We start from the raw sequence: 26,639 nt of genomic DNA, 5'->3' as shown, positions 1-26,639 counted from the left end.
TGTTGATTCCATGCTCTTGCAAGCACCTTTGCCTCCAAATTCTGGTCAAACTCCTGAATATTCTTTTAGTAAACTCAAAAATAGAAATAAGAATCTTAGCAGGATCAAATGTAGGACTTTCTTTTGGGAGAAACAAACCAGGTAAAGGAAAAATAATGTGATTCTTCAAACTGAAGCATTTTACCTCATTTTGTGAGGATACTCACAGAAAGCCACCCCATTTTCCAATATTCATGAAAGTGCCCCAATAAAATATTGTCACCTCTCTATTTGAGCCACTGCATCTCCAGAAATAGTTTCAAATTCTAATGTGCAGTGAATATTCCCATTGAACATCCTGGTGGGCACCTTCACTGCCAGCTGTGAGCCAGGGGCAGAATAATTGCAACAAAGAACCTGGGGAAAAGGTGCCAGAAAATGTATTTTCCTTTGGGTCAGGTAGGGGTAGGACCTGAGAAGCCCCAGGATGGTGTCCCTGCTGCCACCCTGCCTCTGCTTTGGGGTACAGAATTAATTACAATCTCTGCCATAAAAGACACAAAGCACTGATTTCTCCCTAATTAAGGATGGAGTGGAGAAACAACATTTGATTGTTATTTACCTTTCGACATCTGCTGGCCTCTTTCAAATACAGTGATTTGAAAGGGGAGAAGAAACCTCACTAATTGCTCTCAGAGCTGTGTGAAGAGTTCAGGCTTTCTGTTTTTGGGTTTTTGTAGGGAAGAGCTATGTTTCAGATGTAGTGTGTGTTGCTATGGTAATTATTATTTTACTGAATGGTATACATTCAGAACTGATTTCATATTGTCAGACAGCAATTAAACAGATTAGGCTGTGTATACTCACAGTTCTGAAATATTTCCAATTTGTTTTAAATTTTAGGGCATGTGAAAAGCACTGGTCTGGGAAGTGAAATATCAATTCAAAGGGCAGCTCCTGCTGCACAGGTTTCCTCTTCCCTCCTCCTCTGCCCACAGGGCAGAGTGTTTAGGAGTGGAGACACTGCAGGACATTTTGGGGGCTCAATTCCCACTCTTTTCTCTAGACTGGAAATCTCTCTTTCCAGATGGCTGCAGTAACTGTCCAAAATTGAACACTCTGCCTTCCATCTCCCATTATCACCCTGCTCCTCAGAGGAAGTTTTCACTTGCTGGCCACTGAAAAACCCTCAATGGAGATAAATTATTTTCCTCTCTGCTGTCCCTTTGCCACCCTCCAGCCCCTGAAGCCAGGCTGGCATCACTGCACTGCCCCAGGACACCTGGACAACAAAACCAAAGCACAGAGGGCTCACTCTTCACCACAAACCCTCTGATTTCAGCTCCAAAAAGTCCTTCAGGCTGGCAATCATTCCCAAATTTATCCAGCCCCCTCAGGTTATAGAAACAAAAGTCAAGGAAGAAAATCAGGAAGCAACATAGTTTCATTTTCCTGAGAGATTCCAAGTATCTTAGAGTAACTAGAGAGACAATATTCCCCCAGGACAAAAACGATGCTAAAACTGGTGTAACCAAGCCCAAGAAACTCTTTGGAATTTTATTTGCTTGGCATAGGAAGGAATTACAGCAGCCAGGGTAGGAAGTTAAAAGAAGTCAGGCTTATGCTCAGCTTTAATACAGGTTTTCTTTGGTAAACCAATCAATTCCAGAATCCCATTTTTCCCCACGCTAAGAAATAACTCAAGGCAAAATTTAATCCATGTGAGTAGGGATAGTCAAGGAGATGAATGATGAGTTTGAAAACTCTTGGATGAGAAACGCTTGAAAAATGTCCAGAATTGTCAGAAGGGAAAGGAGCTGTGCAGCTTCTGAGCAAAGGATAATAATCTCCAAAAAAAGAGCAAATGAAGCCTCAGTTCTGTAGGCCTAGGGCTGGATATGTGCAATAATAAAGGTAAAAATAGGGTGTAGCTTTAAGCTTTATGGGGACAGAGCAGCAAGAGAAATGATAAGATTATCTAATTATCCATATATTTTCCTGGTCACTCTCTCTCACAAGTAAATGATTTTCATAGGTTGACATATTCCAGTTTGTGGGAGCAGGTCAGGGAGAAGATCAGGAATGAGTCAGCAGTGGAAGGCTGATGGAAACATTAATCTTGAAGAAAGCTAAAGGATGAGAGGAAAACAGAATCATCCAAGATCAGAGAGGATATAATGGGCACAGAGGGTCTGAAAGGTGAACAGACTGATGGCTGCACAAGGGAACATCAGCCTGCAGGAAGCTGGCACAGCACAGGCCATCAACAGAGAGGAAACAAATTGACCAGAATAAAATAGAACCTTGAAAATTAGGATAAAAATAATTTGGATTCCAAAAGGAGACATAATTTACCCAAAGGATGTCACGTCCTGGCAACGTGAGCGAAGCGATTGTACAGCATTTGCTGTTTCTCCTGGTGATAAGGAATCAACATAATCTGGGCATTTCAGACAGTTCACAAAGGAATTGGCATCCAGTCAGGAAAGTCTTGACTTATCTTTTTGTCCCAGTTCCCAACCCTGTGAACACTGGGGGCTTTGTGTGCCACCAGTGTATTGCTAAAATAGCCAGGTTGTTGGCAACAGCACTCCCTCCCAAAATCACCAAAACAAGAATGGCTTTTTTATGTCTTTTGGATCAAGCTGTCATGTCTGTAAAATACAGACATGCTGGGTATCCCTGACATATGGTCAGAATAATTTGAGTTATTTTCTTAAATACAACCTTCTCTTAAGGCAAATTTACTGTGCAAGAGCTATGGAGAGGGAAATGATGCAAAATGAATCAGTATTCAGTTCCAAGGGAGATTACAATACATATTTAATTTTAATAGATCCTGAAACTCTCTGTTTGGCTTAATATTCAGGCTAATTATGACTAAACCAAAATGGTGATTCTTTCCCTTTCCTATGTGTTTGATAAAATTTGGGTTTGTCTGGAGAGAATAGGGAAGAACAGACAAGGTCATTCACCTTCAGCTGCTGAAAGAGCTCGAAGAAAGAACCTGAGCTGTAATTTCTGCCTCTGGAAAAGAATGCAAATGGTTAACTGGTGCCAGGATTCCACAATAAAGTTTAGGAAAGTTCATAACCCTCAGCTTTCCGAAAGGGCCACCACATTAAAATGCAGTGGGGTGAAGGAACAGATCATTCTTTAAGGCCATACTGGCAGCTGGAGTGATTGTCACAGCAGTGTCCCCAACTTTCTCCTTAAAATGGCTCTAACAACATCCCTCGGCCCTTGCTGAGTTAACTTGCAGTTAGCACGTGTAAGGCTGAGCTCAAAGTTATTTTAGGAGCCAACTGGAAAGGAGATTCAGCCTTTTTAAAAATGGAATTGTTTTCTCTGGTTTAAGACTGTTTCCATGGAGAGACCACAGCATATGAACATCTTTAGGCCAAGTGCTTTGCTGCAGGCTTATCTGAATGGAAGCACCACAGGAGGAAGGATAATTGAGGCCAGTTGTTTAAAATTCATGGGCCTCCTCCCATACTTAACTCAGGAGCAATTTATTTTCATTATTTTGATCTGTTAAGCATTTAAAAGTTAAACAGTGCTATACACAACTTGTCTTTAGTGACATATCTTAATATAATATTTACTCAGGATGGAATAAACTCAGTGGCAACAATGTCACGCTGTTGGGTGAGGGTGACAAAGTGGCAGGAAAATCACAAAGTGGATTAATGTAAAGGGATGCACGAGGGGAAGAAACCTCCATCCTAAATTCAAAAAATAGTGGGCTCTGAACAGACTATTGCCTCTTGGGAGAAGCATTCTTCTAAGTTATAATGAATAGGTCTATTAAAAAGGCAGTTTACTCTTCACTAAAGGAAAATAAAGCCAATAGAGTGGTGGTATTTACTGGAAACGGGGATGTTGTTATGCTGCTCTATAAACCCTGAGTGAATATTGTCTCAGATTGGGATCTCAGTCCAGCTTCTCTCCTTACAACTTCCCCTCCCAGCACAGACAAACAAGAAAAAGTATACAGAAGGCAATAAAAACCCATAAAAGGAATAGAACATCTGCTCCTGGAGGAAGAAGTAAGAGTTTATATTGTTTAAAAAGTAAATATACTGGATATGCCGTGTACTCTTGCACGCCTTCGCAAGGCAAAGCCAAAATTCAACCTTTCCCCTCAAAAAATGCTAATTGGAATTTGGCAGAAGCAAGTTTTGGGATCGAGGAGCTAATGTTTAAACTTGACAGACTGACAAAGATTTACCTAAGTCTTGAGAACATTTTCAGAGCTTAAAAATGCAGTTTCCCTCCTCTGTGCTCACCCCATCACAGGAATTGCTGGTTTAATCTGTGTTTCACCCAGTGCAATAATTCATGTTCAGGCTCCCACTCCGAGGAACGGGGGTGGGAATGCCACGGGCCTTTTCCAGTCAGGAAAATTATGGGATGCAAACATTGCCACGGTGGTGGCAGAGCCAGCCTAGGGCAGACAGCACAGAACTCAGCACAATTCAGTGTAAATGTCTCCGTTCTGTGGTCACATCCCAGGAAAGTTAGGGTCAAAGCACTCAGATGTAGTTCCAGTTTTGGCTAATGGAAAATGATCACCTGAACACCTTAAATCCAGCAGAGGAGCCCGCACTTGTTGCATGGAGTTTTTTGTTCTATGCCCAGCCAGGAGGACACCTGCACACTTCTCCCAGGACAGAAGGGTCATTAAAATCTGAATGGAAGAAGGAGGACAGGAAGAAAATTTCCTCTGGCACGTCAGGATGTTGCCACTTGCTCTGGCTTTGCTGCTCATGATAAATGTGAGTGTCAGGCTCCCAGAGCTGAGTCCCAAATCAGACAAGCTGATACTCACAAGACAATGGCTGAGTCTGAGAACATTTTCTATAGCTAAAGAAATTCCATTTAATAGCAGAACATTTACCTTTGACATCAGAACCTCTGTATACACGAGAGGAACAATTTACAATTGACATTTTCCACAGCGATCCTCTGTTCCATTACAAATGCATCACGTTCTTTCCATTCTTATGCATGAAGAATAATGACCTTAAAAGTAACATTTCAATTTACAGGAAATTTTAACTAGCACAATCATCATCCCCAAAGGAATATGATATTGAAATATTATTCTCTTGAACTTTGCAAAACACAGTGAGATATCAACACAAATAACAAACCTTTCACTGATTTAAGGCACAGATACTGTGGTGAGGTATTTTTGCAAGGAAAGGTTAATTTGCTCTTCTCTGCACAAATAATATTGATAATTAACAAACAGTCCATATTCACTGACTCAAACCAAATTTTCTGAGATAAACAGGGGTACAGTGAAGCAAAATTATCAGATTTTGCCTGGGTTCTTTGACCTGCATTTCTGGGACTAATGAGAAAGTGTCTCATTAAGATGCAAACGAGCAGCCCATGTGAAAGGAATTCCAGCCTTCCAGTTGCCTTTGTAATTTCCTGTATTATGACAAACATTTCTAAACACAGGCAGACATTTTCAAACCATTAACTGCAGACTTTTAGATATTTTTAGGTCAAGATCCTGGTGTACTATCAATGTACACTATGATATGTATATATAGGAACACTTCTCTTTTCCTGTAGAACAGAAACCAGTTCTGTAGCAAACATGAGTTAGTGAAACAAAGACTCTGATGAGCCACAAAAGTCCTGTCAGCCACCACTCCATAAACAAAATATGTCAGCAGAAGAAAAGTGGAAATGTTCATGTGTTTTCCTTCTTGAAATTCAGGATCTGATTCTGCTGTTTGATTGCATCTCTGGGGATAAACTCAAAAACCCGACAGGCTTGCTTTGTCATGTTTCTCCTCTGGAGAATTTTGAAAAAGAGCCTATTTGCACCAGTGAAGGCTGAAAAAATCAGAATCAACAGAGACATGCTCAGCTGGTTCCTCCCTCCAAGACAAGTAAAACAAGATTTTGTATCTTTTATCCAACTGAAGCCATTGCCCCCAATGGATTTTACACATTCACAAATATATTTACGATGCCTCATTAGCCTGGCATGATGAATAAACTCCATCAATCAACATTTATTTTACTAGATTTAACTGCTATTACCCTTGAGTTGAAAAGGAAATGAAGAAAAATGTAGGCTTGTAGGAGCTGTTCGCTCAAGGGCTTAGTTAAGGATGAAGGGGGAAAAAAAGAAATACAATCATTTAGGCTGGAAAAGACTTTAAAGATTGAGTCCAACTGTTCCCCAGCACTGCCAAGGCCACCACTAACCCATGTCCCCAAGTGTCACATCCACATGGCTTTTAAATCCCTCCAGGGACAGTGACTCAGCCACTTCCCTGGGCAGCCTCTGCCACTGCTTGATAACCCTTTTGTTTTGTTTTTCTGTTTTGATCAGGGAACAAGAATTACTCATCTGCTGTAATTATTCTTGTTAACAGCCATACCTTCCAGCAGGGTAAGGGCAGAAGGTGCTGTGCCACTCTCAGTAAGAATCTCCAAAATTAATGGGAGCTGCATCAAGAGAGAAAAAAAAGTGAAAGTGATGAGTTTCTACTCACTTGGCAAGGGACTGAGATGACAGGAACTGGTGACGTGGTTGTGGTTCTTCATGTGCCACTGTCACTGCCATGTAAATCACCAGCAGAAGTGCCAGTGGGGTGAAATTTTAGACTGGAGAAGGGGAGCAGGAACCCTGAGCTAAACCCTGCTACTGCAGCTGGCAGAAATGGTGCTGAGATTTAGCACAGGACTTGGGTTTCAGGAGTGAAACCACAGCCTCAATCAGCCCTAAATTAAAATATATTTATTTCCAGAGCCTGTGTATGCACATGTCTGTGTGTGTATGCCTTTAAAGATAAACCAGCAAGCAGACAGATGTTGATTCATGGAGAGCTAGAATTAAAATAGCCTCCTTGCTGATTACACCATTCAGCAGAGGCTGTTTTGTCCTATTTGATGTTATTTTTTCATTGCTGAATGCTACAACATTGTCTCATCTCCAATGTCCTTTAACACCATGTTCGTAATGCCACAAAGGTACTAATTGACCAGAACATTCCAGTGTGAATATTAAGACTTCCATCATGCAAAAATAGCAACATAAATAGCTGGGTTTGCCTGTGCTATCTATCTGTAGGTAGATAGCTATAATCCCCAAATCTCCCTGTATCCCAATCCCTCTGTCTTATCTCCAAAACAATACTGAAAAAAAAACACCACAAGCCATGCTTATATTATGCCATATTAAAAGCTCAGCAGAATTTCATTAAACAGCTACATTTGCTTTGTTTGAGATTACAAACACAGATCTCCCTCTTTCTGGCAATCCATAACCCAAGATATTTGGCACTCTATCAACAATTCCAGACTCGGAAGGATTATAGATGTGCTGACAGTTAAAGGGAGTTAGAGTTCCCTGCCCAAGATAGATAAGTAGCATGTACTCTTTGATAAGTGCTATCAGAGCCCCACTCTGACAGGAATTCCTCCACCATGCCACTAAATCTTGCACCGTGAAGCTCATTAAAGGCGCTGCCATTTGTCCCAGCAGAGCCTCAACTCTCCTGTCACCGGGAAATATATTCCATTTCTTTCCCCAATTACATACACACTGCTTTATATTCCAGATTCAGAATATGTTCAGGGGGCTGGGAGCGGGGGGAAGAAGGAAGGCTTTTGTAGGAGCACACAGATCCCGCCCCTGTGCTTAATCTGGTGAGCTGTAAGACAAAGCTGCCCGGTGGCTTTGTGTCAGAGGAACGAGCTGAGCACTATAGCACAAATTCCATTGTTTGTAAACATTTCATTCCCATCCTTCGCACGGGCTTGCTCTGTTGAAATGAGGAGTTTCTGGAGGAACCCTGCGGTCGGGGGTGGGGGTAAATCTCAGCTCTTTAGTGGCAGGGATTCCTCCCAGTGCCAGGTTTTTGCAACATCATTACCCACACACAGCGCACGAGGATCTCAGCCAGCTCCATTCACATCTAAGCTGACTGAACATTTTTTTCCTACAGGAATATCACCACGATAGGTTCTGCAGAATGTGGTCGGACTTGTGCTCACTTCACTGGATGCTACACTGTTACAAAATCCATTCTGAAATCTCTTCTTGCCTTCAAGATAATTGGGAACATAACAGAGCCCCAGCAGCAAAAGCCTTGCTGTATGTGTAATAAAGATCTAAGATCAAACATCTCAATGGATTCTCTTAAAATAAGTGTATTATAATTTCCTAGATTATTACCTGCCAAAGCTCAGTGGGTGGGCTCTGAAGGCCTACGCTGTCAGGAATCCCAGGTTCTTAGAATCCTGTCATATCTGTCTGCATCCACCCCCTCAGTGTTTCCAGTTTCCCTTCTTCTGCTTCTGAAAGTAATTCCCTTGGTAGCTGTCACATTAAGATATTGGGATACAGCCCTCCCACTGCACTTTTGGATTCCAGCTGAACCTGATTGTCAACTCAGCTAACAGAAAGTGAGTACAACCTCCTCCAGTGCCTTGAGATTAATTTGCCTTGAGCTAATGAAAGTCAATTTCTAATTTCAACCCTTAATTGTGATCAATAGGGCTTGAATTAAACTTATCCAGACAAACAGGGAGAGAACTGATAGGCAGAATCCATATCCAATGTGGCCATTTAGGATTACGTACCAGTCAGATTGGATTCTTTAGGTTTAGCTATTTTTCAGAAACAGGGAGATGACAGCTCAGAGTTATCACAGGAGCAGATCTGCTGAAGTTAAAGAGCACAGTGAATGGGTTTAGAGTCCCACAGATTATCATTGTTTTTTATATAAATGGACATTCCATAAGGTGCCTCTCACACTTTATTGGGAGAGGTCTGTTCCCTGCAGGTGGTGAGGCCTAAATCCTGACTGAGCCATCACCTCTGACTCTTCACTCCCTCACTCTAAATCACCTTAGAGCATGGACAGCTTATTTCAGTTCCTGTGGCATTCTCTGAGACACAACTGAGAGGAAAACGTCACAATTCTGCATTCTTCATTCAGAACAAAAAACCCACCACAAGACCTTGCACATATACACACTAACACATCATTTAACCAATCCTCTATTTTTAATAAGCTCCTAATCAGGTTATTTTTAACTCAGAAAACTAATTTAATCTTACTGGTGGCTCACGGGCAAGCTTGTTGGCTACAGATAAAAGCTGTTCTAGACAGGGCTGTGCATTTATGTGTTTTATTTTCCTATTATTGAACACCATGGCCAATATTTTGCAGAGAAAAAATAAACAGAATGATATTTTCAAGCCTGATATCAAGGGCAACACTTCCCAAAGTGCTTTGTTTATGCTGCTGTTTTTCAGGAACTTTCCCAGTTTGTTGTTCCCACCCGTGTTATGATGAGGGCAACAATTTTAGACACTTGAGTGCAAAATTTCCTTATCATGTCACTTCCCCTTGCTCCGAGTGAGGCTGGCAGCTTGTATTTGCTACTCATGCTCACAGTAGTAGTGTCTCCTCTTTTCACAGATAGTACTACAATGGTTTTATAACTACACGCAGAGAGCAGCTGTAAAAAAGTCAGTAAAATTAATCAGCCTTGCATCTGTGTTAAAAATCCTGCCTTATCGTGGTTTTTCTCAGATTATGGTTACAACAAATGGATAATGAACATTTGTAAGAAAATGCAGAGAGAGGCATCGTCCTCATACAATGACTGTGTTCACACAACAGAGATGTGTAAACTATCTTTGGATCCAGGAGGTGGAATAGAACAGATGAATCTGTGCAGCAGAATAATATTTGTGGGATGTTTCCTTCTACAGGATATCCCAGCATGTGGGCTGGAATATGGAACTGGGGGAGTTACAAATATACTTAATATACTATATAAATGTACTTAATACTGCAAAATCCTTGTTTTGATATTAGGTCAACGCATCACTCCACACTTCAATTTGCCAGCAACCAGCAGAAAACCAGATCCCTTACAAAAAAGAAGGAACAAATCTAATAATTACCAATTTCTCTTAGATGTCAGAAAGGACAAGTTTACTCATTACCAATCCCACCTAAACTGGTGTAAGTCCATCAGCACCACGTTCAGGGGTAACTTGCCCTGTCAGTGTCCTGATTGTTAAGAGATTTTTAGGATATGAGGAATTCTTATTTCCCATGTATAAAACAATAATAGGGGCTGGTAGAGAATGACAGATTTATCTTTTCAATGGTCTTTAGCTGGTTAGACCACAAAAACAATGGATGAATAAGACAATTTAGACGATCTGTTTACCTTGTCAGTCTTCCTTTGTCATGGAAGAAACACTTAACACTGGCAAAAGAGACTGCTGAGAAAGATGCCAATTCTATAAATCCATAGTTATGATATTTCAGCTGTTGCCCTACAGCTACATCATTGAATAAATAAGGGATTATGGTTGGGTAAAAGGTGCAGTTTTCCCCAAGGAATCAGAGAGAATATCCAATTTTTCACCGTGCAGAGAGAGGAGTGCTGCAGTTTGTATCGATCTCAGCTGTCCAGCCTCTAACTGGAACTGATTGGGTGATTAGGTGCAATCAGTGTTTTACTGGGAGGTTTAAACACGGCCTGTTTAGAGAAGGTAACTGAAGTGATCATCCTGGCAATTCCTTTTAATTGTTTGAGCTGATCCAATGTTTCAGGTCTAATTACTCTCACAATTTTATTTTTGAAATTATTTTCAATTGATACTGTGTCTACTACATTTTTTCATTTTGCCCCTTTCTTCTCAAAGTGTTAATTAGTGACTGCTATGTCTGCCCCGCTGAAATTTCAGATTGTTCTTTTTTATAGAGTTTCTAAGCTCTGATTGTAGAGTAAAAGTCTAAAATGTTTCCAAGTACATTTTTCAGAAGCAAACCCAACACCAGAGTTTCTTCTCAATTATTTTAAGTTTACATCAGTTGTATCATTTGAGCTAAGTTGTGATACAATGATTACGTGGTTTGGCAGCACTTTCTAATTCACTTTTTCTTTTGCATATTCCTGTTTTAGGAATGTTTATGGCATTTTCAATGCCATTTTGATATGGGACTTTTCTAGAGGCACAAGGAAAGCACTCCCAACTGGATTTGTGTTTGTAGCAGCAGCACAATATAATTATCACTTAATTTATACCTACAGAAATTAAAACTTTACCATGGAACGGACAGAGGGTGGAGAGAAAGGATCAAGAATGAGAAGGATTTTTTTAAGTGGAGCAGAGTTTTTGAATGTTAAGTTTTAACCAAAAGTGACTTGTGCGTTTCTTTTTTTCCCCACTATAAATATTTCCAACCTCCAGCCCTGCTTTATTATTTTTACTCCTTTTCCCTAGAAAAGTAAAACAAATCATCTCTCTTAAAATAAAGGATAAATATAGAGTAAATTAATTAACTCAGTTCTGAGATATAAGGGTTTATGAAGCTGGAGGATGTGTTAGTTTATTCTTGGATTTAAAAGCAGCAATTTTTGAGGGTCATATCCTGTGCCTTTTTATTTAGCCCAAACTTCCTTTGACAGAACTTGGAAGTCCTTGACATGTAAAAAATGTGAATTAACCTCCACACACTCTGTGGCATTTCCCTGGAACCTCCCAGGTTTATTGTTGCTACCAGGATCACTACCAGGGTTTAACACCTCTGAATGTTTTCTGTTCTGTGTGCCAGACAGCCACGGGCAAAACGAGCCCTGTCACACCTCGTACAGCACCGAAAGGAGACACTGGAATTATTTTATCAGTCTTTCCAAAAAACCTTTGAGTGCAGCCTAAAACAGCTCCCTGAAAAGCATCTGGAGCTGGTAGCAGGATATTAATAGCAAACCCCCATGAAACAAGAGCATGAGAAAGCACCGGATCTGTCTCTAAATTAAAGTAACAGCCCCGATACCTCGCAGGGATGTCAAAGTACAAACCCAGGCCTGGGTAACAAACTTCAGCTCAGAAACTCAGCCAGGATGAAAAACCTGAGGAGTTTCTCTATTTTGCAAACCCCTTTCACAGGCTGACAATGATTCTGTAAGGAATGAATGGGTGGGTCACTTTGGTTCGTGGGATTTAACTCTTTCTTCCTCTTTCTGTTTTATTATTTCACTCTACCTTAATGAGCTGGGTTTCATATCTTTACAAATATAAAGCAGACTTCCTTAAAGTGCTTTCCTTTTTCTTTCTGTACTTCCTCAACAGATGTTCTTTGTTATCTCTGTTTCAGAAAAATAAAAAGTAATGCCCTCCCCACAAGGTGTAAATTCCAGATGTAATATTTTAGGTTACAACCTTTGTTTCTCTTCCTGTTAAGATGCACAGACAGAGCATGGAACCAGGAATTGCACAACTTCATCGGTTTTCAGAGGACAATAAATTAAATTGAATAGTTTTTTTTGTTAATTAAGTCACATATTTTCTAATGTATAAAATATATATCTTGTAATTGGTTTCTTAAAGCTATTTAATATAGAATTACATCAACAGAAATGGAAGAAGAGCCTTTTCAAAGAATGATAATCTAAATATTTACAGCTCATTGCTTTCTGCATTAAATTTTCAACCAGTTAGGATGAATTTAAGAAGTCATTTTCAGATTTGTTGTATTCTACTCTATATATTCCCTGTTGACAAACCTTTCTACTTGCATCCCCCAAGACACAGGAAGAGTTTGTAAAGTTTGGGGGAGGAGAGAAAAACTTTTGGGATATTCAGTAATTTTGTAGGATAAACTATTTTTTCTCTAATCCCCAGATCCAGATTTGGAACTTTGTGACTTTATTGTATGTCACGGACAGCATCAGCACTTAGGAAAACAAAGTGAATGTGAATTGTGAAACTAAACCCAAAGTATCCAAAAGCCAAAAGCGCTTCTCTAAAATGAGTGTACAATGTGATTGGTGAGATTTGAAGCATTCTGTGCGATCATTTGGGTCATTCCTGATCAGCCAAACTGAGAGAGATTGACAGCAATGAGGAAAATTTAAAGCATTTCAAATTTCAATGTACTGGGGAAGGGGAGCAGTCACTTAATGCAGGCTCAGCTCCTCTCCAGCCTGGACACACATCCCAGAGCCTGCAGCTGCTTTTCCCACTCATCCCAGAGGGAATTGCACAGTTTTACACAATGAGGACTCTCCCTCTCTGTTTATATAGAAGACAATTATTTCCATTGATTTACACGGTTTGTGCCAGTGAGGTAAAAGGTTAAAAGCTCACACTTCTGTTTTATCAATGCTCATTTCTACTGGGGGCACTTTCACCAACAATTCACTTCAGGTTAGGATCAATTAATTTTCTTATAGAATCTGATACTTTGGATATTTTAAAATTTGAACTTTTTGGAGTGCCAAGAGGAGGAGAGGTTAAGTTCAGGTCACACCAGGTAGATTCCTGTCCCTCTCTGAGGAGCAAACTCCAGTGAGAAAGCAGAACTAAGAACAACCCCACACTCCCATGCTCTGCAAGCATAAAATGCATCTGTCTCAAACAGGGGTGTTCCTCTAATCTCCAGAAATACTGAGCTTCTGACTTCTCATTACCAAATATTTAGGGTTTTACTCAGCTTTTCAGAAGAAAGTAATAATAAGAGAGCTGGGAGTATAAAGTCATTTTAGACAGAGACCTTTATAAATAAATACATCAATTAAATCCTATTTCCTCAAACACAGCAATGAGATGACACACAGAATGACACCACTTATAGGAAAAACTTGGAAAAGCCTTAGTTTAAAATATATGTCATGTTGTGTATAAGTGTGTATCTTTACTTTATAACTTACTAAATTCCTACTTTTTATCCAGGTTGGAATTTTAGATAATTTATCACACTTGGACCCAGAGATTCCAAAAGAACTGAATGTTTCCCTGGGCTTTCAGGTGATCTATTACATACCACCAAACCAAACATCTTAATTTTAATATTTATTTTGTTGAGAAAAAGAAAAGAAGAAAAATTTGTTGAATCCTCAACCAGAGCATGGGGGTTTCAGCCTTGCAGAACGTGGAGTTAGGTCTGAAAGGAGCAGAATCATTGTGGCAGCTAATTAATCTAACATGCAGAGAGCACTGTGTTTGTAACGCTAACGAGGAACAACTCACCACGTTCATTTCAGCTCTCTGAACCTCAGTAAGAAGGTCACAGCCTGAGGTGAAAGGAGCAGCCCTCCAGACAGTGCCAAGAAGTTAAAATGCCAAGGGCCTATTTTTACGTGCTGTTTCTATTATTAGTTACACCGTGTGGAAGTACAGAACCTATGAGAAAATCGTATTCTCAAATGAGAGAAAGTACACAAATTCTTTACTGTAAATGAAGAGCAGAAGAAACTAAAGTTGAAAAATTGTTAGGTACAATTTAACAGGCTTTACTGGATCATCAAAGGCCAGCAGAAATAGCTTCAAAATCCTGTCCTCTGAGAAAATTAAGGAGCTGCCCACAATTTTACCCGATTAATCAAATATTCCTTTTCTTGTAATTACAGTTTCCCAGTGCAGGTTTGTGTGCATCCAACCCCATTTTCGGATGATCAAAGTTTGGCAGCCCACTTTGTAATCCTGCTCTGCCACCAAACCCATCCAGGCTCAGAGTGCACAGACAGTTCAGGGCTGGGAGCAGCACCACGGCTCCAAACGCTGCCTCAGTTACTCAATCATTCCTTGCCCTCAGCTGTTTTCCATCCAATACAAACATAAACTGAGGTAATCCTGCAATCTGGTTAACTTGTTTAACTTCTGTATTAATTATAGAAGTACCCAAGGGCAGCTATTTCCCACGCACTCCTAATTTATGGCTCTGATGATTACTTCTTTATAAAATGTCTTATTAAAGGCGGGTAATGTTGTTTCTTCCTAATGAAGTACAAAGGCGCGGCAGAAATGTTTCTGTAAAACAAGTCCACAGTCTGCAATCATTTTATCTAATCACTAGTGGGTAATAGCAACAAAAATCTGGAATATTTGGGTAGTAATTGAGATTTCAGCCAACCCAAACAGAAGGCCCTAAAGTACAACTTGTAGTAATGGCCAGTTAGCAGTGTCATGGGTTCCTAACACGTCACACACACATATTGTCCAGGATACATTTATTTTTATAATCATTTGCATTACATAATTGTGATTGCATTGCATAAGACAGCCTTGCAGCATGCTTCAAAGAACATCTAATGTCTTAAACTGCTAACTCCATCTCATCCCATTTCTCACATGTCTTTCCTAGACAGCGAGGGGAAAACAAACCAAAAAAGAGCAGGCACCAAACAATGGGAAGAAAGAAAATGGTGTGGAACAGCCAGAGAATATTTCAGAGTATCAAATATAGTAATAAATAGTTTTCTCATTATCTGTGTTCTGCATGCCCTGTTGCTTTTGCTTTTAATGTGATCATGTAAGCAATTTAGCCAGACAACAGAAATGAATGAGAGCAAACATCACTGACACAGCAGCCAAGGCACTGAAACTTCTGCTCACAGAATGCAAAGCAAACTAAAAGTTTAAACTTCTATGAGAAGAACTCCAACTGAGTTCTTCAAAGAACAGCTGGAGAGATCCTCTGCCACTGTTGAATGCAATTACAATGGGGAATTTCAAGGATAAAAATGTTCTATGCAGAGTGTTTTGTGCAAAAAAAAATTACCAAACAAACTCTACAGAGGAATGAAGCTCATCACATGCAAAAGGTAAGAGTCAAAAGTAGTTTCACATGATGGCCAATAAGATTTTAGTTTCAAGAGTGGTTGTATAAGGTCCAAAAAAAGAATGTGTTAGCACAGATCTAATTCCTCAGTCAGTTTTTATTCAAAAGCAAACAGCCTCACTTAGGAGGAGCAGAATCTGTGCAAATTGCTCTTGGGTCAAAAAAAAATCTTGGTGTGAAAAGCTCCTAACAACATTAATTCCCTTTAATGTGTTGTACTACCAGCAACGTTCATTGAAATAAAAGCACTGGAATGAATATATTTCCATAATCTGTTCACTAAGAATGATTTTTTTAATGCTATGTAAAGCAACTTCCAAGCATAGTCACCCTCGTGTTTGAAAAACTCAGCATCCTTTTAATCATAAAGTAGGAAGTTTTGAAATGTCACCTTATATGTTAAACATTACAAATTGTAAATCTGCAATTTAGATAGCTCATTGAAGCTGATATTCCTTTTTTAAAAAATGAGTATTAAAACATTTGATTTCCTTCAGTATTTTTAAAAGTGTGGGAGGATGAGCTGAACGTGCCTTAGAAACAACAAGAAGAATCCCTCAACGTGTGGAGAATTAGTTGTGTTTGGAAAATGTTTATTTCTAAGCACTACCTATTTGTAGACTGCAGTGATTTCTAGGCTAAAGGGGATGAAGTGTGTGTGCCATGACATCAGCGGCATCCAGAACGTGGGTTCTTGTCAAGAGTGACAAGGCACTGCCTGCTGAAGCTCTTGACTTTCTGCACACCCTGCTGTGGGACGATTTTGGGTTTCTTCACAGAGGAACACCAGGATCTCTAGCACCAAAATCCCTTGGGTGTGATGTCAGCATCCTCAGCCAGCTCAGCAACCACCCCTGGAAGGGATTCCTTGTCTTGGAGGGGCTCCTGTGAGATGTTGACACAGCTACAGCCTGGGGGTGGGAAATCCCAGACTGGTTTGGGGTGGAAGGGACCTTAAAGATCACCCAGTGTCACCTCTGCCATGGCAGGGACACCTTCCACTGTCCCAGGCTGCTCCAAACTCTGTCCAGCCTGGCCTTGGGCACTGCCAGGGACGGGCAGCCACAGCTGCTCTGGGTGCCCTGTGCCAGGGCCTGCCACCCTCACAGGGAACAATTTCCTCTTGATCTGTAATCCAAACCTAGATTGGACTAAATATTCCTAATATGGAGTCTAAATTGAATGTTCTCTATCCAGTCTCAATAACCAGAGAAAATGCCCCAGCCAGGTGCAGCCAATATCCCCTCCTGTCACTCATTGTGGGCACAGGCCAACGTTATCATTTCTATTGTAAAACCTCACAAAAGGTGATGAAATAAGCACCATGTTAAAAAGGATGCAATGACTTTTTTGTTGGTCCTTGTGCTTAATATTAGACATGGCAAGTAGTTAATTATATTTCTTAAAAGAGCTTGGAGATTGCAATCAATAGAATTGATTATAAAAGACAAATTATGAAGGAGTAAAACATCACAGCCTATTTAATATGATGCTAAGAAAGCCCATCCAGCATCATATATGAATTTCACCTTAAAGTGACAACAGTGCCAGCTTTCATGATTTAGAGAGCAAGTTAAAAACATGTATATCTGCTATTTAAAGGGAAAGAATTGGATCTCTCCACTCAACAGAGATGGAGATAGCAGAAAGAACAGTTTTCAAGAGCTTACTTTATTAAAAAAAGGATTTTGTCTCATGGAGAATTACCACGAGAAGTTCTTCTTTGGCTTAACATTGCAAGTTGAGGGGCAAAACCTCCATTCTTATTTATTGTTCCCATTTTACATAACTCCAGTGTTAAAAGGGTGAACCTACATTGCTTTTCTTGATTTTTTTATTGTAAGACTGTGGGAAATGCATAAGCAAAAAATATTTTCTCTCCCTAAGAGAAAGAAAGAAAGGCTCACTTAAAAGAACTCATTTAAAATTCTGCATTTTATTGGAATCTAAGTAGTCTGTGAATGTTGCACAGTATTCTGTGAAGAAATGTAAAAGAACAGTGCTTGGAAGTTTTTCTTTTCATGTTCCAAGTTAAAACAAGGCTTTTGCAACCCTTAAAATAATCATGTTGTCATCAGGGACTGAGTTAAGCACTTAAGATGACATAACAATGAATTTTAGTTTTATTTTACTTACCATCTTCTGCAAACTAAACACTGGAGAAGCAGGGCTACTTTCTAAGCTTGTTCAAAAGGAATTTGAATTCCTAAATGAACATTTGAAAGCAAAAATGTTGTACCTCCAAAATCACTGAAAATAAATCTGAATCTAGAAATGAGACCAACTATATCTATTCCCATCAAAGCTTGGGGCAAAAAAAGAGAAAAAGAAAAGCAAGAAGAATATACAGTTGAATTTTTCAAAGCATTTCATTTGCACAGGGATAAAAAAAGTGTAGCAGCAAGACAAATTTATTCTTCCTGGTGGCACAACTTGTGAGAGTCTGGCTGTGTCCTCTCCTGGCAAGCACAATTTGCTGATTTGTTTTTCAGAGGTCTTGTCAAGAACCAGCCTCTCAAATGCGTCAGGGTTAATAAAAGTATCAGTAGGAAGAGGAAGAGACCAGAGCATGATATGTAACTCTGGTACATCAAGTTAGTAACTTCTTCCTTTAAAATGAGTCAGAAATCAGGTCTGATTCAGCAGGAGCAAGTGATGGGGTCTCACATTTAATGTTTTAAGGCCTTAGTAGGTTTGTTTCTACACAGAAACGATGTAAATTATATATTTTTCTCCTGAATAATATGATCTAGCTATAGCCTGAAAGTTCATTTTGTGGTTATCAGCCAATGTTCCAAGGCAATTCCCTTTTGACTATTTTCTCCATCTAATGCACCTCCTATTGATGGGTTTCATTCTGTGGAGGGTCACTAAGAAAACACACAGCTCCCATTTTGTGGCATTTAGACAGATATAAAGATTACATTAATCTAATTTTCCAAACATATGTTGCCTCCATAAAAAAAACAAGAACAAAACCAAAAAACCAGGAACAGAAAACCTCAAGGGGGAATATGAGTCTTGGAAAATAGCAGGAAAATCTCATCAATAAGAACTCTTTGATACAGTGGCAGAAAAACATTATATTTTGTCATGATTAGCAATATGTTCTCATTTCTGAAATGGTCTTACTTTCCTCAAAAAGATCTAAAGCTCTGTGCTTAAAATAGCTGAAAAACAGCTGTTGGATTTTTCACAGCAATGGGTTTTATCTTCATGCTACATAGAATGCAAACCAGTCATTTGACTAATATATAGTTGCAGAAAACATGCCTTTAGAACAGAGTCTCTCCTGCTAATGACAAACCAAGGAAATATTCCCTTTTACGTGAGTTTTCATGTGCTTTTTACTTATTTTTATTTTAACACTTTCATAACTGTTTGGCACAAGAGCAGCTTTACTCATACACATCAAGTTTCCCACCTCTGGAACCATCTGAGCAGTTGAACCTTTGGCTATAAAGGGTGAAAACATTCTGCTTTTGCCTGTTTTATAGTCTTGTCACCTTTTAAGTCTCTCTGGTGACTGGAGAGCGAACTAAAAATACAGTACCTTACCTGAAGGATACTTTTGCATATTTGCACTTACCTCAGATTCCACCACCGTTCAAGAAAAAGCTATTTCAGTTTAGCTCTGTCTTAGGAGTTCTTAGATTTGGCTTATAATATTCTAAAATGTTTTATTCAAGGCTTTAGGAAACTATTTTCTTACAACGTAATCCCCTGCTGCCTTGATTTTGAGGTGGACCTCGGTTTTTGCCTAGAGAAGGAAGCTTGCATTGATTTCACCACAAACAAAGCCAGGGGATGCCTCTTTCAGCAGCCATCCAAAGATTTATATTGAAGGCTGAAAAAACCCTAAGAGCCACAACCTGGCAAGAGCTGTCTCTAGGAAAAGATTCCTCTCAAAAGGGCTTTTTTTTCCCTTTTTCTTATTAATTTTAGCCATGAATATGAGCTTCATAAACTGAGGAATCTGGGGTATGGGGACAGGCAGAGAGAGAAGGGGTGGGGGAGGAATTCCAGTTCACAATCATTTCATAGCTATACTTCAAATAACGCTTCCAAATAATCTGCTCCACGTCTAAAACTTTATTCCCACTGACGTGACTTTGGATTTCACAAGCCTGTTTAAAAATAACCCAACAAAACACGTCCTAAATAGGTAGAGGGGACTTGCCTCTCTGCTCTCTACCACATCCTGTGAATGTGCTGCTGTATTCCAGAGACTTTCCAAAGGTGGCAGGGCGAGCATGTGTGAATAGGAGAGCTTTGTCCTCTGCAGCTATCATTGTGTTGTCCCTACCGTCCACAAACGCAGAGGGCAGATGAGAACTGGATAGAAACACACCATGCAGTTGTAAAACCCGGTTCTTTTCTCTCTTTATTTATTTATTTCTGCGACTGAGTAACACCTCTCATTACAATTACCGGCTCAATGGCAGAAAAGCTCCCCGGTGTGCTGTGCAGATTTTCACAGCTTCATTTGTCTCCTCCTGTGGCATCAGTTTAAAAAGGTTCCTAAAGAATTGCCACTAACAACCGTTTCTATTTCGAGCCTTCAAAGCCGGAGCTGAGCACAATACAAGGCACTGGTAACTGATCTTTAGGTTTCAGTCCACAGACTTTCCACACTGGGAATAGATCCCATCTGTTTCCTCTTTATGCACCAGCCTTTAGAAAGCACAGATCTGGAAACTGCCTCCGTACAGAACCGAGTATAGCCGGCTTTCCCCAGCTGACGGCAGAAAAATCCCCATGATTATGGATAGCTTTTCTCCCAAGGTTTTCTACTCCTCTTTTCTCCCCGGTCTGTGAATACACCGTGTGGTTTTCTCCATGTGCGCTGGATTTTTGGAAGGGTGAAGGGGATGGACCGCCTCTCTTTCCTTGCCCCTTCTTCTTTCCCCTTCTTGGCAGAGGTTTCCCCAATTACCAACCCTCACAGGGGGAACATTTCAATTTCAAGCCCCAGCACAATCAACCCCGGGCAAACCTCCCTGCTTTGCTTTGGCACCAGAGCGTGAGACATTTCCCCCTCCGCTCTCTCTCCCCAGCAAGCTGCTCTCCAGATGGATGCTCGTGGCTCTCCCTCGCCTCTTTCCTTCTCCTGTCCCGGCCAGAGGCAAGCAGAGGGCACAGAGCAGAGGATTCCTTGGGGCAGGGGCAGCCGCACAGAGCAGGACGCTGTGACCCCGGGATGCTCAGCACCACCGAAGTCCTGAACTCTTTCGCCTCGGGGATCCCCCCTGTCCTCGCTTCCCTCCCTCAGCCCCACATCGGGGGCTCCCCTCAGCCCCAAATCGGGGGCTCTCCTCAGCCCCAAATCGGGGGCTCCCTTCAGCCCCACACTGGGAAATCCCTCAGCCTCACACAGGAGGGTCCCCTCACCCTCACACAGGAGGGTCCCCTCAGTCCCAGCCGCGGGGGTCCCTCAGCCCCGCGCCCTGCCCCGCTCCCCTCAGCCCGGCACTCACTACTTGTAGAGCTGCTGCAGGCAGAGGTCCAGGCACTCGCCCTCCACCTCCTCCTCCGTGATGTACTCCGACAGCGGCCGGGGCAGCGAGGGCAGCGGCGGGGGCGGCGGCGGCGGGGCGGGGGGCTGAGGGTCGCCGGCGTCCCCCTCGCCGCCTTCTCCCTCCTCCGCCTCGGCGGCCGCTCCCGCTTCTCCCTCTGTCCCGGGCTCCTCGTCAGCATCGCCCGCGGCTTCGGCAGCGGGAGGGGGGGCCGCTGGCTCCGACTCTGGCTCCGGCTCGGGCTCCGGCTCGGGCTCGGGCTCCGGTTCCGGCTCGGGCTCCGGCTCTGCCCCGAAGGGCCCGCGGAACTCGCCCAGGAACAGCTCGAGGAAGCGGCGGTAGGTCTTCTCCTCCGCGCTGCCGCCGCCGCCGCTGCCCGAGCCGCCCGCGGCCATCGCTTCGCATTCCCGGCCGCCCGCCGGCGGATCAGCACTGCGCCCGCAGAGAGCTCCCTGCCCGCCTCCTCCTCCTCCTCCTCCTCCTCCCTCTCCCCTCCCGCCCGCCGCCTGCGCGCGCGCTCCCGAGCCGGGCCCGCGGGGCCGCGCACGCCGCGGGGGGCGCGGGATGAGGGGGGGGGCGCGCCTGGGCGTCGGGAGCGCGCGCGGCGCTGAGGGGGGCCCGGCGGGGTCCGGCGGGCGCCTGAGGGGGCGGCTCGGGCCGCGGCGCTGGCGGGGGAGCGGGAGCGGCGGCAGCCGCGCCGCCGCTGTGATGAGTCATGCGAAGGCAGCCAGACGCGTAGGTTCCTCACAGGAACCCGGAGGAAACCTGAGCGCACATCGCCTGTTACCTAATCCCTGCCTCCCCTTCGGGGCTTCCCCGGAGCTTCCGCCGCCGCTGTCGGCGCCTCGGCGGCTGCCGGAGGGTGCGCGGGGCCGGGGCGGCCGCGGGCAGCGGCCTGGGCTCACCCCGCCCTGAGGGGACGCCGCTGTCCCGCCGAGCTGTGACCCGGCCCGGGCCAGCAGCAGCCTCGGAGAGCTGGGCTGGACATCGGAGCGTGTTCCGTGAGGGGAGCTGGCCATGAGAAAGGAAGAGGGTAGGTTTAGTTTAGGTGTTGGGGAGGAGTTGTTGGCAGTGAGGGTGGTGAGGCCCCGGCAGAGGTTTGTGAGGTGAAGGTGTGGATGCCCCATCCCTGGAAGGGTCCAAGGCCAGGCTGGATGGAGATCTGAACACCCAGGTTCAGTGGAAAGTGTGATGATCTTTAAGGTCCCTTCCAACCCAAACCATTCCATGATCCTATGATAAATTACATATTACACAATATCTACTCATTCCGTGTTCCGGCTTTGTGAGAAGCTGAAGATGCTACACCAACCAAAACTTAAAAGATAACCTGTCAGTGGGAGACAAACTGTAGTGCATATTCTCTTGCTGTCTAATAAATGTCTTTCATTTGTGAAAGGCATTTTGGCTTGTTTTATTCATTGCTGCTGGAAAGCTGTTTTCAGAGCTATCAAGTCCATAAATACCAATAATGAGCAGGTATAATTGCCACACATTTAAAATAGCTTGTACACATGGGAGAGAACGATATCCTTAATGTCAGATATACCTTGAAAAATGGCAAAAAGGTCCTCAAATTTTTATGTATTTTAACAAGGACAGTATCTTGCTGAAACCTGTTGTTCTCTGCATTGTAGCAATTACCTCTGCATGTCAGGTGCTCCTGTAAATCTGTCTTCTGTTTGGTGAATTATTTAGAGCCAAACTAATTTTAGAATATTTCCGGCATCTGCATTGACTGATCATATTGCAATCTTTGAATATGTAAAAGCCCTGAGAGTTAAAAATGTGATTGTCACAGTTAGTCTTAGCCTTTCACAGCCGACAGTGACAGAAAATCGCATCGCTTGTCCTGGAAGGTTATCTCCAAGCAAGATTTTTCTTTATGCCATTTCTTTGTTTTCCATTTAACACTCATTTATTTAGGGAAGGCCAGGTGGATTGGAAGGGTTAGAAATATTGAAGGGTAAGAAACATTGCAGGTTTTTTTGAGCAGAGAGCTCCAAGTTGCAGCTGACGATGTCATTGCTGGATTTTGTTCTTCATTTTTTTTTCATGCTTGTGTGTTCTGCATCATCAGTGAGTCACAAGCCCCGGGAGGATGTATATCAATGCAAGTATCACAAAGCAGTTTTAACTTCATGACCAGTTGTTTTTCACTCAGAATCCAGAGGCGGTTGGAGTTTCCAAGAAACTATAATCCAGATAATCTTCATATAATATGATCTGAATTATAAAATTTCCTATTATTACGATGTCTTAGAGAAGTCACGGCTAATTCAACAAGACGCAAGATCAGCTTCATGTTTTATGACAACCAGCAGTTAAAATAATCTAAGAAGAGATGCAAAAGCATTTAGACAGCCTTTTCCTAAATTTTTGTTAATTTTATATATATATTTTAGTCATTTCAAACAGCACAGAAGAGTATCTGGGAGCAATACCTACTCCGTTTCATGTTGAAATGTTAAAGTTACCAGATGTCCTTGATTCATCTTGGCAGTCCCCATGTGCTTTTCATCATTTGTCTCGTGGCAGAAGACACTAATTAAAATGAAATGGAGTAGAACTCCACGCTCAGGACACTTTTTTGTCCACTTTTGGCACTACGGGCGAGCCGGGATCGTTTTGCTCCGATATTAAACAGAGGAGCCGATGGCTCCAAGCCATGCTGAGAGGGAAAGGTGGAGAACCATCCCCATGAAGCGGGGACAAGGAGCATACGGAGGCTGTGGGCGGCGTGGCTGGGGCAGGAGGAGGAACCCGCCGGCCCTGCTCTCTCTGGGGCCGCTGGAGTGGCCGATTCCCCCGGGAGGAGCCGCCCTGCTCCTCGGTGCTGCCCAGAAAAGGAAGCTCCGAGCACCCGCTGATCCCTCCGAGCCTGTGCTCGGTGCTGTTACGAAATGTTTGGAGTGTTCAGGAGCGCTGGGAGCTAAATTTAGAGCGCCTGGCTGTGCTCTGGATGGCGTTGGGTGGACGGGTCCTGTGGGGTGAGGGGAGGTGGGTGGAATAAACCCAAAATTCCCAACATTCTGAGTCTGAGACCATTGGAAATCATACAGAGAATAAGGCTTGCACTCGATGTGAGAAGGAAATGCAGGTGTTTGTATCCTTTTCAGCTTAATCATGTTGCTTTTTGTTTTAAAAAAGAACATTTTACGGTATTGTTTTGGAAGAAATCTGTTTTGTATTAGGTGGACGGGTCCTGTGGGGTGAGGGGAGGTGGGTGGAATAAACCCAAAATTCCCAACATTCTGAGTCTGAGACCATTGGAAATCATACAGAGAATAAGGCTTGCACTCGATGTGAGAAGGAAATGCAGGTGTTTTTATCCTTTTCAGCTTAATCATGTTGCTTTTTGTTTTAAATAAGAACATTTTATGGTATTGTTTTGGAAGAAATCTGTTTTATTTTAGCCTTGAAATGATGCCTTCCTCTTTCTCATTTGCTGTTGAGAAATAAGCAGGGTTTGAACAGGCCTTGGGGAGGTGACCTGAATTGTATGGAGGGCTAAAAGAAGTGCTTTTTAATTCTTTGTAACCTTTGGAAGTGACTCCTGTGGGCTGACAAACAGAAGACAGGTAGGGTCATGAAGAATTCTTTGACAATATTTGACATACCTCTGGTACATGATCTGATACCATACAAATGAGTTTAATGACAAAAATCCAGTGGTAAATGCCTCTTCAAAGTAGGGCTTTTTTCTTTAAAAAGTAGGGCTTTCGCAGTAAACCTGAATTAATTTTAGCAGCTATATTCAGTTTTAATAATTCCAATTGCTTAAGAGTAAGGACAGCAGGAATTTGTAAGGGATACAGCAAGAAGAATCTTGTTGACAGAGTCGACATCCATCAAAATGCAGTTCATACTCTTAGGTTCAGTCTGGTCAGCTGCAGCTTTAAAAAGCTAAGTAACTCCTGTCACCACAGTTTCACTGGCTCCTTGACCATAATAAGGATTTTTTTGGGGTGTTCCTAAATACCAAAGTCATTCTTTCTTTTTCTTTCTCTTACTGGCTTTTTTTTTAAAGTTTTTGAGGTCAAGTCAGCTTTTCCAGATTAATAGTCAAAGATTATTCTGAAATATCCCCATCCATTGCAAAACACGGGATTTCAGGCCTGAATCCCACTTCCAGCTGTCATGGAAATTTCCAGTCCCATCCCAAAGGAAAATTCCATTTTCAGCCTTCCATTCAGACCCCTGTTTAGGAAAAGCTGTGCTTTGAATTAGTGTCCCCCTCAAATCCCAAATGATGCCGCTCATTCTAACTTCTTTCAACACTCTCAAACCCGATGATTTAGCCACAGAAACTTGTGTTCATTTCACAAATTAATGAATGAATGGCTTTTAAAGATAAAGATTTATGTGATGTGACACATCTACTATCAAAAGTGTAGTAAGCAGTAAGTTTATCTAGTAAAAAAAAGAGAAGTGTTACAATCTCTGATTGACTCGCTGCACTTCATAGACATTCTTTTCTTGCTAAGGAGACAACTTGTTCTTTAGCCCAAAACATTTTAATTTAGTAACATATATTATACAAAAAGAATCACTAAGTGTGTGTAGTTGTAACTGTGTTGCTAAAATCGCAGCAGTTCACACTAAATAAATTAAGAGTATTAGAGGGATATGTGTCAGAAATTTAAACCTGCAAAATAATGGAAACTGAGCAAGGATTCAAAGAGCATATTCGTGGCCTTTGAGAAAAACATCCAGACCCAATTCTTTAAACTCTACAGACCTCCATATCTTGAGGTCTGTAGAGTTTCTTTTTTACTTTCCTATATATGTAATAAAATATTTTAAACATTCCCCCTTCTCATTGTTTGAAACCAAAATGTGATTTTTTAATTTTTTAATATCCCTATGCTTCTTTGGTTCTGTTTAAACCAATGGCAAGTAATTCTTGTAATAAAATGAGTGGCATTAGCTATAATTCTTGAAAGATGACTTGGTAAAATACAGACTTTTCTATGCATTCCTTTGGCCCATAATCTAACATTTTTACTGCTTGTGTAATGATGGAATTATTGGTTTTAATGGATAGAGTTCAAACTGTGTAGAGCTTAGGCTCTCTAATAGATAGATAGTGGATATTGTAGGAATATTTCTTGCTTGTGGGAAGCAAGACAGGAGCTGACAGTTTAACAGTGGGTGCATTTGTGGGTGAAATTCAGTACTGGGAAAGGGGCCAGTTCCCGGTGATTTCATTCTTCAGGAGAGAACATTAACGCAGGCATCTTGCTGCAGCCAAGGGAAGGCAGCTCCCCTGACCCTAATCATCCCAAATGAGCGCATGGCCACGAGCCACGAGACACCGAGTGCCCGGCCCGGGGAGCCGCGGAGGGAAGCCCGGGGCAGGGAGCAGCTGGCACCGGCTCCCGGAGCCCAGGGGCTGCGGAGGAGAGCAGGGCTGGCCCGGCTGCTCCCGGCCGCTGCCAGCGCCACGTTCCCCTGCAGCCAGGCTCCCTGCGGAGCTCCCAGCGCGGCCCCGCTGCTTTGGGAACACAGGCTGACC

The 26,639-nt window shown here is 42.3% G+C and overlaps 1 protein-coding gene across 4 annotated transcripts in view; it reads right to left on the bottom strand.

The window, feature by feature from the left end:
* Positions 1-21,606, bottom strand: part of PPM1E (protein phosphatase, Mg2+/Mn2+ dependent 1E) — a 58,651-nt gene extending 37,045 nt beyond the window's left edge. For all 4 annotated transcript variants that reach the window (XR_010081067.1, XR_010081068.1, XR_010081069.1 and 1 more), the window contains exon 1: positions 21,083-21,606. Coding sequence is in view for 1 of the 4 variants with exons in the window: in XM_063402801.1 (XP_063258871.1) it covers positions 21,083-21,516 (434 nt within the window). In the remaining 3 variants the exon portion in view is untranslated. The remainder of the gene's footprint in view (positions 1-21,082) is intronic.
* Positions 21,607-26,639: the final 5,033 nt, after the last annotated feature.

This window comes from Prinia subflava, chromosome 8 (assembly GCF_021018805.1).
Source record: "Prinia subflava isolate CZ2003 ecotype Zambia chromosome 8, Cam_Psub_1.2, whole genome shotgun sequence".
NCBI classification, from domain to species: Eukaryota; Metazoa; Chordata; class Aves; order Passeriformes; family Cisticolidae; genus Prinia; species Prinia subflava.
This window is presented reverse-complemented; position numbering and strand designations above follow the sequence as displayed.